The sequence below is a fragment of the Hemitrygon akajei genome, chromosome 14 (assembly GCF_048418815.1).
Source record: "Hemitrygon akajei chromosome 14, sHemAka1.3, whole genome shotgun sequence".
In the NCBI taxonomy this organism is placed as follows: domain Eukaryota; kingdom Metazoa; phylum Chordata; class Chondrichthyes; order Myliobatiformes; family Dasyatidae; genus Hemitrygon; species Hemitrygon akajei.
The window spans coordinates 36,229,400-36,243,565 of NC_133137.1; the positions used below are offsets into that span (position 1 = coordinate 36,229,400).

Below are 14,166 nucleotides of genomic sequence, written 5' to 3' on the forward strand. Positions count from 1 at the left end.
GCTACATGCAATTTTACTTTTCAAAAAAAGACACCGAATTGAGGGCAACTCCCAGAGCACAAGAACAGAGGCAGTAAGGGAAATGGCTCTCTTGATCCACAAACTCAAGATTCACTTTTGGAATCTTGGCACTGCAGACAAGGCCGGACCTTACTGCCATGTGATATTAGTATATTACCAGAATGTTAATATTAGATAGGTATCTTATGGTATAATAAGCTACTTATGGTATAATAATATTAGATAGGAGCTAGATAGGTATCTTATGGATAGGGAAATCAAGGGATATGGGGACAAGGAAGGAACCGGGTATTGATAGTAGTTGATCAGCCATGATCTCAGAATGGTGTTGCAGGCTCGAAGGGCCGAATGGTCTACTTCTGCACCTATTGTCTATTATTCCAGTCCTGATGAAGGGCCTCGGCCCAAAACATCAACTGTTTATTCAGTTCCATAGATGCTGCCTGACCTGCTGAGCTCCTCCAGCATTTTGTGTGTGTGTGTGTGTGTGTGTGTGTGTGTGTGTTGCTTTGGATTTCCAGCACCTACAGAATCTCTTGTGTTTATTCTGCTAAAGTAGTGGTCACCAACCTGTCGATCACGATTGACTGGTCGATCTTTGAGACTTTCCCAGTAGATCCCGGAAAAAAATGAAAAATAAATGCATAAATACTGTTGAGAGATTGTTTCCGGGTTGCGGGGTTTTAGTTCCGTTCTTTCTGCCCAGTGCGCATGTGCATAGCTCCCACACACTACACAGTGTACTTCAGTGGTCCCCAACCACCGGGCCGTGAGGAAACAATATGAGTCAGCTGCACCTTCCCTCATTCTGTCACGTTCACTGTTGACCTTGAACGCAGTGATACCTGCGCGCTAGTATTCGGCTCGTGCAGCCGGCGGGAAGTGCCGATGCTGCTGGCCCGGAGCGCAGACAGATGGGCGCCGCCTCTGAACCTGTTTACCACACTGAATGTTTGTGGGGAACCCGGTGCTAAAATATTCGCAGACGAGCTAATTTGGGCTCAGGGTTTCATAAGTAGCAGAGCAGCTACCACGCTGCGATCTACTAAAACAAACTTTTGTCGGCCGATAGATCCTACAGGAGGGGCAGGTAGGCCCTGTCGCACTCCTCGCTCGGTCGGTCGCTCCCTCCGGACTGCGACCGCCACAGCCCTGATACGGGGACCTCCAGCCCTGACTTTGTCCTCTCACCCCACCCACGACCAGCTGCACCTGGCCAGGGCGTCTGGCGGCAGACGGCAGAGGCTGGAGTTCAGGCCGGGAGGCTGTCTAATGAGGCAATGAAGCCTTCAAAACTGCTTAGGTACCCCGAGTCCAAGCATCCTGCATTTAAAGACGAACCCGCTGAGTTTTTTTTCATTAGAAAAACGTGAGCAGCGTGGGACAGCAGCTAAGTGCTGAGAGCCGCGAACACTGGACATAAAGAACCTGCTTCGAGTATTGCTGTATTCCTGTCATGTTTAACACCCCCCTATGGAAAAAAGTACAGTTGACAATTTGGGGCGAAACCCTTCGGCAGGACTGTCTATCTGAAATGCTCTTTATGTAATAGGTTCAATTAGGCTTCTGATCAGAATATCAATGAGGAACTTGGCAATGGCAAAGCCACACAATGCCCAGAGCTGGTCAAATTCTCTCTTGTTGGAATTAGTCATTGGCTGGCACCCATACTTACTACTTTATCAGCCCATTTCTAAATGCTGTCTACATCTTACTATGTGGAAGCATGGATTAGCTTCCACATTGAGACAGTCGGTGTTGGGACTGCTGCTTTTTATGATGTATATCAATGATTTGGACAATGGGATTAATGGATTTGTGGATAAATTTGCCAATGATACAAAGATAGGTGGAGGAGCAGGTAGTGTTATGGAAAAAGAGAGGCTGCAGAGAGACTTAGATAGTCTAGCGGAATGGGCAAAGAAGTGGCAAATGAAATACAACGTTGGAAAGTGTACGGTCATGCACTTTGGTGGGAGAAATTAACAGGCAGACTATTATTTAGATGAGGAGAGAATTCAAAATGCAGAGATGCAAAGGGACTTGGGAGTCCTTGTGCAAAATACCCTACAGATTAACCTCCAGGTTGAGTTGGTGGTGAAGAAAGCGAATACAATGTTGCCACTCATTTCTAGAGGTATAGTATGTAAGAGTAGGGATGTGATGTTGAGGCTCTATAAGGCCTTCGTGAGACCACACTTGGAGTATTGTGTGCAGTTTTGGACTCCTTATTTTAGAACGGATATATTGGCATTGGAGAGGGTTCAGAGAAGATTCATGAGAGTGATTCTAGGAATGAAAGGACTACCATATGAGGAACGTCTAGCAGCACTTGGGTTGTATTCCCTGCAGCTCAGGAGAATGAGGGGAGATTTCATAAAAGCATTTCTGATTTTAAAAGGCCTGAAAAGATTAGATATGGCAAAGTTATTCCCCATGGTAGGGAAGTCTAGGACAAGAGGGCACAACTTCAGCACTGAAAGATGTCCATTTAGAACAGAGATGCAGATAAATTACTTTAGTCAGAGGGTGGTAAATCTGTGGAATTTGTTGCTGTGGTGGCCAAGTCATTGGGTGTATTTAAGGCAGAGATAGATAGGTTATTGATTAGCCAGGGCATCAAAGAGTATGGGGAGAAGGCAGGGGAGTAGGAGTGACTCGAAGAATTGGATCAGCCCATAACTGAATGCTGGAGTGAACTTGATGGGCCGAATGGCCTATTTCTGCCTCTATATCTTATAGTCGTACAGAAACAGAAGCACGAGGCGGAAACCCGTGCAGGCACAGAGTGAATGTACAAACTCCCTATAGACAGCGGCAAGAATTGAACCTGGCTCGCTAGCTCTGTAATAGCAATATGCTAACTGCTATGTTACAACACTGCCCAAATTTGTCTTGTCTTTGGGAATAAGATATACCTCTTCATTCCTTATGTGCCACATCATACGATGTGGGAAGTGGTTTGCTATTGTCTTTCTTCTGGGCAGTGTCTTTACAAGGCTGGTGACCCAATAACCGGGACTTATGAAATGCACCAGCTGATCGGAGGGGTGGGGGGGGGGGGGGGAAGCAGGTTCTACACCTTGCCCAAGGGTGACCTGCAGGCTAGTTGAGGGAAGGAGTGTCTTACACCCCCTGTGGTAGAGACCCATCTCCACCCCCCACCCCCTGCCTAGGACATACTTCAACTATACTGAAACAGCTCTGCCAGAGCCACACCCTAGTCTGGAGGGCAGGTCTTAGTGTAACAGCTGTGACGTTCCATAGTCTTTGGTGCATCCAGTGATCCCTGTGGTTCCTTAATACCACGTGGAACAGAGGTTATGCTGGAGACCATCCTTTTCGATGACAGGGATCTCAGAAAGCTCAGCAAATGGAGAAATTCATTGCAGACAGGTCTTTAGCAGCCCTGCCCTCGAGGATGGGGATATGGGGGTCTCCTTCCATTAGTTGTTTAAGTGCCCATCATCATTCTCAACTTGTGATTGGAATACTTAGCTCAGTCTACCGCACGTGATTCAGCAGCAAGTTGCATTGTATCGCATGTCACTCAGATTAATCCCCTCAATCTTTTTTTTTGATATGACTGGTGCTGTTTCCAGCATGCTCATTTCTCTGCTCATTGAACCAGACAGAGATGATCCCTTGGCTTGTCAGTAATGGTTGAATGAGGGATGCTCTGAGGCCCAGGGTTACAGGTTTCAATAACGTACACATCTGTCACAGTTAATGGTCACCAGTCAAGCTGCCAGACCTACTCCATTTTCTGCACAACCCAGCAGCCTTCGGATCGGATTTTGTTTCTACAAGGGCTTCAGGTTGTTCGGTTGCTACTGAAATTAACATTAGTTGCTAATGGTTCTACACTTCTGCCTCAAAATGCAGAAGCATGGACACTGAAAGTGTTACTCACCTTCCTTGGCACAGTCATGATGATTGGTTCACACTTCCTTTCATGAAGTTTATAAAACCTGCAAGCAGAAAATAGTGTATTGCATGCTGCAGCTGATACAGATACAGGACTCATTAAAAGGTGCCATTCATGTCTAAATCCTGGTGATTATACTGGGAAAAGAGGGTTACATTTAGTGAAATTATGCACGAATGATGCTTTTAACATTGCAAAAGATGTGGAGATGTAGGAATATGAAGATTATGGGTTGAAACTGGAAGTTTAAAAAAATCTTTAAAATTTTGAGATCTAACAGTTCAAATCCAGGAACAGAGATTTCAAGTCTCTGAACAGAGAAGAGAAACATATTGTTACATATAGAGCGTGCAGATTCAAAACTGATTTCAGACCAAGTTCAAAATACTATAGTAACTTGTCACATACTTTTCCAGTAAAGAGGAAAATCGCTAATCACGGCAAATCTACGCAATTACAGTGTGCAGCAAGTAAGACACTTCAGCTGTTGAACTGATGTTGAAAAGGAACTGTAAATTTAACCTTGTATAATGATCCTGGGTACACATGACCCTGATCGGAGGGCTGAGCAGGTGCTACACCTTGCCCAAGGGTGACTTGCAGGCTAGCGAAGGGAAAGAGCACCTTACACCTCCTTTGGCAGAGATGCATCTCCACCCCGCCACCCATACACATATCAAATTATAAAATTCAAAACCTGCCCTGTAACCATCTTCTACTTATAACAACATGAAAGGTGCAGCCCATTAGGTTCATCCAGGAAGAAATGCCCTTGGCCCTATTCCCCATTTCCCTGCACTGCATGCATGCCCTCGCATTGGATCCTTTATGCAATACACTCTGGAACAGTTCGATTAATTTCCAATCCAGCTTTGGGAACTGGAAGTGAAATCAGAGCACCAGCAGCAAATCAATAAAGTTCACAAAGAGAATGTACAAACTTTGCAACAGAGGTCAGAATTGAACCTGTGTCCCTGCAGCTGGGAAGCACCAGCACTCTGTTTATAATCCACAACAGAAACATAGAAAACTTACAGCACAATACAGGCCCTTCGACCCACAAAGCTGTGCCGAACATATCCTTACCTTAGAACTACTTAGGCTTTACCCATAGCCCACTATTTTTCTAAGCTCCATGTACCTATCCAGGAGTCTCTTAAAAGACTCTATCATTTCTGTTTCCACCACCACCACTACCGGCAGGCAGCCCATTCCACGCACTCACCACTCTGCATAAAAAACTTACCCCTGACATCTCCTCTGTACCTACTTCCAAGCACCTTAAAACCGTGCCCTCTCGTGCTAGCCATTTCAGCTCTGGGGAAAAGCCTCTGACTATCCACACGATCAATGCCTCTCATTATCTTGTACACCTCTATCAGGTCACCTCTCATCCAAGGAGAAAAGGCCGAGTTCACTCAACCTATTCTCATAAGGCATGCTCCCCAATCCAGGCAACATCCTTGTACATCTCCTCTGCACCCTTTCTTTCATTTTCAGGTCCTTCCTGTAGTGAGGCGACCAGACCAGGGTAATGTTTTAAAACAATTAAGAAAACAAATTTGCATTAAAAACAATGTTCAATTCATAAATCCAAAACCATGACTAAACATAGATTACTCCATATGGAGCGTTAACATAGCATCTGTCTATAATAGCGAAACAAAAGAAAACAAATTCTTCTTTTAAAAGCTTTTCAGATTATACTGTGGTACTCTTGACCAGGGGTTCCGAACTTGTATATGGCATGGACCCCTACCATTAACTGAGGGGTCGAATGGACCCAGGTGGGAACTCCTACTCTAGATAAAGCCTTAGCAAACTAAAATGCAAATGATTCAGTTTAACTACCGTAGATGTCGGATTATAAGCCGCTACTTTTTTCCCACATTTTGAACAGCTTTGAACACTGCGGCCTTTACTACGGTGCGGCTAATGCATGATTTTTTTTCATGCCGCCAAAAACATTTTGCCTCGTAACAGTAGACCAATAAAATTGATGAGTAGTTCACAGAGGTCCAATGAAATTGTACGATAAATCAAGCGCACTTTCACAATTAAATTATTGTAAATCAGTCATTTGTACTCACCCTCATCAACATGGAAAACACTCGAAGAAAAGCATTGTGCTGCCTTTATGGCAGTTATTTAGTTTATAATATTTTCGCTTAGTAATTCATTTGTTAGTATTTTCTAGTTAAAGTTAGAAGTACTACATCCCGGGATACTATGACGTCACATCCGGTTTCGGCGCGTCTTGTGGGAAATACCGGTTTGCGATAAACGGGAAGGTGGGGGCATTAGGCGAGCGCGAAACGCTGCTTTTAAGTTAAAGGCGATCAATAACTTTTCCTGGTAGGCTGCAGTATATATTTTTTTTACCAGTCGTTAGGAGATATTGGAATGTATACGCAACGTAATTTGTGTGTTACCGATACGTATGTATATTTAAAAGTAGCCATGTTACAGGCACGGTTCGAAAAAAAGCATTTGCAATATGTATTTGTTTATGTTACCATATGGATTTAATTAAAAGTTAAAAAATCCTCACGTGTAATATCTTTCTGTGTAAATATCTCATATTACAACGTGGGACACCTGCGGCCTAAAATCCGGTGCGGCCTGTACAAGTACAAAATTGATTTTCTTTCTAAAATTAGAGCCAGCGGCTTTTAATCAGGTGCGCTCTGTAGTGCGAAATCTACGGTAGGTTTCTTTTAGACCCACAAGCAATGTAAAGTAGACATTCCCAATGCTGGTATAACGGCTGAAATGAAACTAAGCATTCCACAATCTTTTTCACCTGTTAGAGGTACAGCTCACTGAGGAATAGCATCATTGAATAGAACACTGTTCATTTGACCTACTGAACTGCATCTGTTACCTGGAAATTTCACATTTGGAAACATCAAGGCCCCGTTTTGGCATGAATCCCATCCCTCGCTGTGGCTCCTTGGTGCTGAAAGTGTTCAGATAATGGACATACGGAGCTTCGTCGGTGATCTCAAAGTAGCGAATACCGCAGTCACCCTGTTAAGATGGATGCATTAAAGAATTCAGTGCATCATGTGTACTCTTTCAAAGTAGAAATCAAAACCCACAAAGCCTTTATCACAGTGTACAGGGTAAGTAGCAGAAAGAGTGGGCAGAGGAGAATTAAAGCCAGCCATCGTTCAGAATTTTTACATTTTATCTGCTTCTTACTCAGAAAATGCTGGCTCATCGGTAGCATTCCGCCAATTTTCTCTCACATGCCTATCAACTGTACTCTGGTTTATCCACCAAGCACCTACACTGGGGACTATTTACAGTAATCAATTAAACTAACAACCTAAATGCCTTTGTGAGATGAGAATGAATCCATGCAGTCACAGCTCCAAGTTCCTGGCTGTCAACATTTCAGAAGATCTGTCCTGGGCCCAACATATTGATGCAATCATGAAGGAGATGCATTGTAAATATGTTTTGCTCAGACTGGAGTAGCACCACAATCTCATTGTCTTGAGCAATGGCAATAAACTTCTATACTATTCTATTCTAACTGAGATGATGGAGGTTCTAGCTCTCCGTGAAAACCCCCACATCTTCTACCTGCACCATTCCCTTCTGCAGATTCTACCTGCACCATTCCCTTCTGCAGATTCTACCTGCACCATTCTCTTCTGCAGATTCTACCTGCACCATTCCCTTCTGCAGATTCTACCTGCACCATTCCCTTCTGCAGATTCTACCTGCACCATTCCCTTCTGCAGATTCTACCTGCACCACTCCCTTCTGCAGATTCTACCTGCACCATTCCCTTCTGCAGATTCTACCTGCACCATTCCCTTCTGCAGATTCTACCTGCACCATTCCCTTCTGCAGATTCTACCTGCACCATTCCCTTCTGCAGATTCTACCTGCACCATTCCCTTCTGCAGATTCTACCTGCACCATTCCCTTCTGCAGATTCTACCTGCACCATTCTCTTCTGCAGATTCTACCTGCACCATTCCCTTCTGCAGATTCTACCTGCACCATTCCCTTCTGCAGATTCTACCTGCACCATTCCCTTCTGCAGATTCTACCTGCACCATTCCCTTCTGCAGATTCTACCTGCACCATTCCCTTCTGCAGATTCTACCTGCACCATTCCCTTCTGCAGATTCTACCTGCACCATTCTCTTCTGCAGATTCTACCTGCACCATTCCCTTCTGCAGATTCTACCTGCACCATTCCCTTCTGCAGATTCTACCTGCACCATTCCCTTCTGCAGATTCCACCTGCACCATTCCCTTCTGCAGATTCTACCTGCACCATTCCCTTCTGCAGATTCTACCTGCACCATTCTCTTCTGCAGATTCTACCTGCACCATTCCCTTCTGCAGATTCTACCTGCACCATTCTCTTCTGCAGATTCTACCTGCACCATTCCCTTCTGCAGATTCTACCTGCACCATTCCCTTCTGCAGATTCTACCTGCACCATTCCCTTCTGCAGATTCTACCTGCACCATTCCCTTCTGCAGATTCTACCTGCACCATTCCCTTCTGCAGATTCTACCTGCACCATTCCCTTCTGCAGATTCTACCTGCACCATTCCCTTCTGCAGATTCTACCTGCACCATTCCCTTCTGCAGATTCTACCTGCACCATTCCCTTCTGCAGATTCTACCTGCACCATTCCCTTCTGCAGATTCTACCTGCACCATTCCCTTCTGCAGATTCTACCTGCACCATTCCCTTCTGCAGATTCTACCTGCACCATTCCCTTCTGCAGATTCTACCTGCACCATTCTCTTCTGCAGATTCTACCTGCACCATTCCCTTCTGCAGATTCTACCTGCACCATTCCCTTCTGCAGATTCTACCTGCACCATTCCCTTCTGCAGATTCTACCTGCACCATTCCCTTCTGCAGATTCTACCTGCACCATTCTCTTCTGCAGATTCTACCTGCACCATTCCCTTCTGCAGATTCTACCTGCACCATTTCCTTCTGCAGATTCTACCTGCACCATTCCCTTCTGCAGATTCTACCTGCACCATTCCCTTCTGCAGATTCTACCTGCACCATTCCCTTCTGCAGATTCTACCTGCACCATTCCCTTCTGCAGATTCTACCTGCACCATTCCCTTCTGCAGATTCTACCTGCACCATTCTCTTCTGCAGATTCTACCTGCACCATTCTCTTCTGCAGATTCTACCTGCACCATTCCCTTCTGCAGATTCTACCTGCACCATTTCCTTCTGCAGATTCTACCTGCACCATTCTCTTCTGCAGATTCTACCTGCACCATTCCCTTCTGCAGATTCTACCTGCACCATTCCCTTCTGCAGATTCTACCTGCACCATTCCCTTCTGCAGATTCTACCTGCACCATTCCCTTCTGCAGATTCTACCTGCACCATTCCCTTCTGCAGATTCTACCTGCACCATTCCCTTCTGCAGATTCTACCTGCACCATTCCCTTCTGCAGATTCTACCTGCACCATTCCCTTCTGCAGATTCTACCTGCACCATTCCCTTCTGCAGATTCTACCTGCACCATTCTCTTCTGCAGATTCTACCTGCACCATTCTCTTCTGCAGATTCTACCTGCACCATTCCCTTCTGCAGATTCTACCTGCACCATTTCCTTCTGCAGATTCTACCTGCACCATTCCCTTCTGCAGATTCTACCTGCACCATTCTCTTCTGCAGATTCTACCTGCACCATTCCCTTCTGCAGATTCTACCTGCACCATTCCCTTCTGCAGATTCTACCTGCACCATTCTCTTCTGCAGATTCTACCTGCACCATTCCCTTCTGCAGATTCTACCTGCACCATTCTCTTCTGCAGATTCTACCTGCACCATTCCCTTCTGCAGATTCTACCTGCACCATTCTCTTCTGCAGATTCTACCTGCACCATTCCCTTTTGCAGATTCTACCTGCACCATTCCCTTCTGCAGATTCTACCTGCACCATTCTCTTCTGCAGATTCTACCTGCACCATTCCCTTCTGCAGATTCTACCTGCACCATTCTCTTCTGCAGATTCTACCTGCACCATTCCCTTCTGCAGATTCTACCTGCACCATTCTCTTCTGCAGATTCTACCTGCACCATTCCCTTCTGCAGATTCTACCTGCACCATTCTCTTCTGCAGATTCTACCTGCACCATTCCCTTCTGCAGATTCTACCTGCACCATTCTCTTCTGCAGATTCTACCTGCACCATTCTCTTCTGCAGATTCTACCTGCACCATTCCCTTCTGCAGATTCTACCTGCACCATTCTCTTCTGCAGATTCTACCTGCACCATTCCCTTCTGCAGATTCTACCTGCACCATTCCCTTCTGCAGATTCTACCTGCACCATTCTCTTCTGCAGATTCTACCTGCACCATTCCCTTTTGCAGATTCTACCTGCACCATTCCCTTCTGCAGATTCTACCTGCGATCCGCAGGGCAACCAACTCAAATCCTATCTGCTGCTTCTCCTCCATATCAGTACACTTGAACCACAGGAACAGGAAGTTTTACAAAAGAAAGCTACTGTGGGGGATTTTTAAAGGGGGGGGGGGAAGGTTTCCGTTTAAAACAATAATAATTTTGTTCAGAAACATTTTGAATAATCACATAGAAAACAGAAGTTCAAGTGAATGAGGAACATAGCCGGGAAATAGCCCACAACTAATTGTGGCGCTGCACTCTCAACCTGAGCATGTAACTTCAGTATGTGCAGAATAACCACAAACATCACAAAATAAGCAGCACCTGAGCTGATCCACATCAACACAACTACAGTCTCTCCAACTACGTGACAGTGACATTAGTTGCACATTTGCTAATTCAATGGATAACATATGATGAAATACATCCTCCAGTATTTAAGGGATGGAATAACATTTCAGTTGATTGTAAAATTTGCAAAAAAAAAAAAATAGATACACACATCTTGGGAGTGGCAATTTTACTTATGGACTAACAGTACAGAATTAAAGAAGAGAAAGAAAACTGCAGCTAGGTAATCTTATTTAATCAATTAATTGATTCCTTTGTTTAATTTAATAATTGATAGGAAATCTAATCAATTACTTCCAAGAGGACCACAAGCTTGCCACGGTTTGGAGGCCTGCATGCCTTAATGACCCGGAGAGCTGTGTTGGCTTGAGTCTGGGCTTCAAGCTGTGGCTCTTGGTAGGGTCACCCATGCCAAACAGGTCAAAGGGTAGAGGACAGACCAAGTGATTCACCGGTCCTCCAGGTTCAGGGGTTCAGTCCCAGGCTAACAACCCCTGACTGGTAAAATAAAGTTTTTATGGAAACAATAAAGAAGAATCCCTCTACATTTGTGAGAGATGGTATTCCCCAGTCTCCATCCAGGACTTGCATGATTGACAGTAGTGAAAACCGAGATGAAGCTACTGACATGATGAAGGAAGCCCTGAACACGGCCACCATTACTGCTCTAAATGCCAGTGGTGTAACAGACAGTAAACTCAATCGCTAAATTTAATTAATGAATTGAAAATGGGAAGATCTGTTAAAAGGAAGTTATGTTCCCCCAGCCTGGAGTTCTTTGATGTTGTTTGGTTTTTTTTTAAAGGATTCGGTTGGCAGAACTTAAGCCTCTGTGAGTAAAACAGCCAGTGATCACATGGTTAACAGATGATCTAAGACAGTGGTGACAAACAGCTTTTATTTAGACTATGCAGTGGGATCCCGAGGAGACTGTATTAAAACTACTCCTATTTTTGATATAGATGTCTCAGTCACAAAGTCATGATCTCTGGTGGGGAAATTAGAAACATGCTAACGGCAAGACAAATGGAGGTTTATTTTTTTTTTAAGTGTGGCAATCCTTAGAACTAAAGAGCACAAAAGAAATTTAGCTGAACATTTTAAATTCTTGTTATCCATATCTAGACATCGCGCGAAAGAGTTCACTCACACAAAAAGAAGAAATATTTAAAACTATGAAAGGTTCTAATAAGGGAAAATGAGAAGCAATTGGTCAAAGAGCCTACCAGAGGAATCTGATTTGAAAGATAATTTTGTTATAATGGCCTGGATGAGAGTGAATCAATAGATTCACTTTCTCATCTAATGGAGTTGGGATAAATATGCTGCAGAAAATTCCATAAGGCAAATGAGAATTGGCAGGAGAAGGGATTATCTTTTCTAGAATCATACATCTGAGCTAAGTCCTGTGCTGTACAATTATGTGAAGGTAAAAAAAAAGATAGAACCGTAAACTACGATTGGAATCGATAATCCCAGTTCAGAGGAAGCACCAGCACATGTGAAACAGTTGAACAGCTTATTCTTCAATTTTTTTTTTAAACCAGAGATTGCACACCATGACAACACTAAGTCAATCATGCCTGTGCTGCAACAGGTTAAAATAATACTACCCATGCCCAAGGTTTGGAAAGAAACCTGACAGGTTTACATTTGGAACCAGCCTTTCATCAAGAACAAAAAAACCATGGCAGTGCATCCAAACAAAATGTAATCCTGGCTTTTTAAAATTTTGGAATCAGAGTCCAATTATGTACAAAAGTAGTAACTTATTTTTTTAAGATACTTTATTTTCAAAATTTTCAAAAAAAAAAACACAATGAAATCAACAAGAACATACCAGCTCAAATACATGTAAAAATGAAATAAGCAAAAAACAGAAGAACATTAGAGGGATGCCTATTGTACAAAGTGTGCTCAAAAATACTAAACATTAAATTGCAAATGAGATGCGTGAGAAATCGGCTGGGGGGAAATTGTTCGTCCATCCCCGGTCTTGTCCAGGTAGGCAAGAAACGGATCCCAGATAGTCGAAAATCTTTTAATTGAATTGGTTCTCAGGAACCTAAGTTTCTCCATCTGTATGACTAAGATCATATCAGCCATCCATCTCCGACAGGAAGGGGGAGAGGGTGATTTCCATTCTCTCAAGATAAGTCTTTTGGCAACAATCATCCCCAGCATCAGAGACTGTTGTATGGCTGTAGGTAAACAAATTGTAGATTGCAAGCAGCCAAAGATGGCAAGACCAGCTTCCAAGGGGAAAGATCTTTTATAGGCCTTTGAGTACCAGTTGAATATTTTGGACCAAAATCCAGTCAGTAATGGGCAAAACCAAAAGGTGTGTGACAATGTGGCCTCTGTCCCTTGGCATCTATCACACACTGGCGAGACAGAAGGGTAAATCCTGTGCAATCTAAGTTTAGAGTAGTGGAGACAGTGAACAACTTTAAACTGGATCAGTTGGTGTCTGCTGTTAACAGAGCAAGCCTGTATCGTTGACAAACTCTTGTCCCAGGCAGCTTCAGAAAATTCAATGCCCAACTCCTCTCTCCAGGTGTCTCTAATCTTCACAGTAGACGCTACAGTGCAATCATCAAACAAACGTACAAACTTAGAAACGAGATGCTTGCAGTCAGGAGGGTTCTTTAAAATATCAAAAAATATATGCTTCCCTGGAAGAATTTCAAAAATTACAAATCTTTGATTGAATGTAACATCTAATTTGTAAGTAATGAAAAAATGCGAATAAAGCAGCTCGAATTTCTCTTTCAGCAAACTAAATGTTGCACACCGTCCCTCTATGTACAGGTCTTCAATAGAAACTAGACCCTTCTCCCTCCAAGCATGATAGGTTTTATCTGACCATGAGGGTAAAAAGGAGTGACTGAAATAGACTGGTGTTTGTAAAGAGGTCTCTGGTAAATTTAGAACATCCCTAATCTAATTTAGAATTCTGACAGAATTTTTCAAAACAAAACTCAAACTTTTTGAAGTCCCAGGCTTTTCTAGCTTAGAGAACAGCATGGCTGACAGGGAGGAATTTACAACAGAGTCACTGGAGCCCCCTGTTGCCAAAACATTAAACCCTAGCATTGACAGCCCAATAACAGTGTCTAAATACAGGTAATCCCAACCCTCCTTCAGACTTGGGCTTTTGTAAATGAATTTTCCAAATCCAGTGATTCTTATAATTCCAGATACAAGACAAAATTATGGAGTCCAATTCTTTAAAGAAGGCTGATGTAAGAAAAATGGGGAGATTTTGACAAAGATAGAGAAACCTAGTAAGGGAAATCACGTTAATTGAATTTATATGACCAATCATGGACAGGGGTAGGGTTTTCCAACTTTCTATATTCTGTTTAAGTTTTGAGATAAACTCCACAAAGTTTAATTTAAATATTAATTTAGGATCTTTGGGGATTGCCAAGCCAAGATAAGTAAA

The 14,166-nt window shown here is 43.5% G+C and overlaps 1 protein-coding gene across 3 annotated transcripts in view; it reads right to left on the bottom strand.

Annotated features, from left to right (window-relative positions):
• coro1cb (coronin, actin binding protein, 1Cb) overlaps positions 1-14,166 on the bottom strand; it is a 213,891-nt gene that overhangs the window by 5,943 nt on the left and 193,782 nt on the right. For all 3 annotated transcript variants that reach the window (XM_073065829.1, XM_073065830.1, XM_073065831.1), the window contains exons 8-9: positions 6,834-6,979; positions 3,935-3,992 (exon numbers count right to left, since the gene is read on the bottom strand). In XM_073065829.1, the coding sequence (XP_072921930.1) occupies positions 3,935-3,992; positions 6,834-6,979 (204 nt within the window). The remainder of the gene's footprint in view (positions 1-3,934; positions 3,993-6,833; positions 6,980-14,166) is intronic.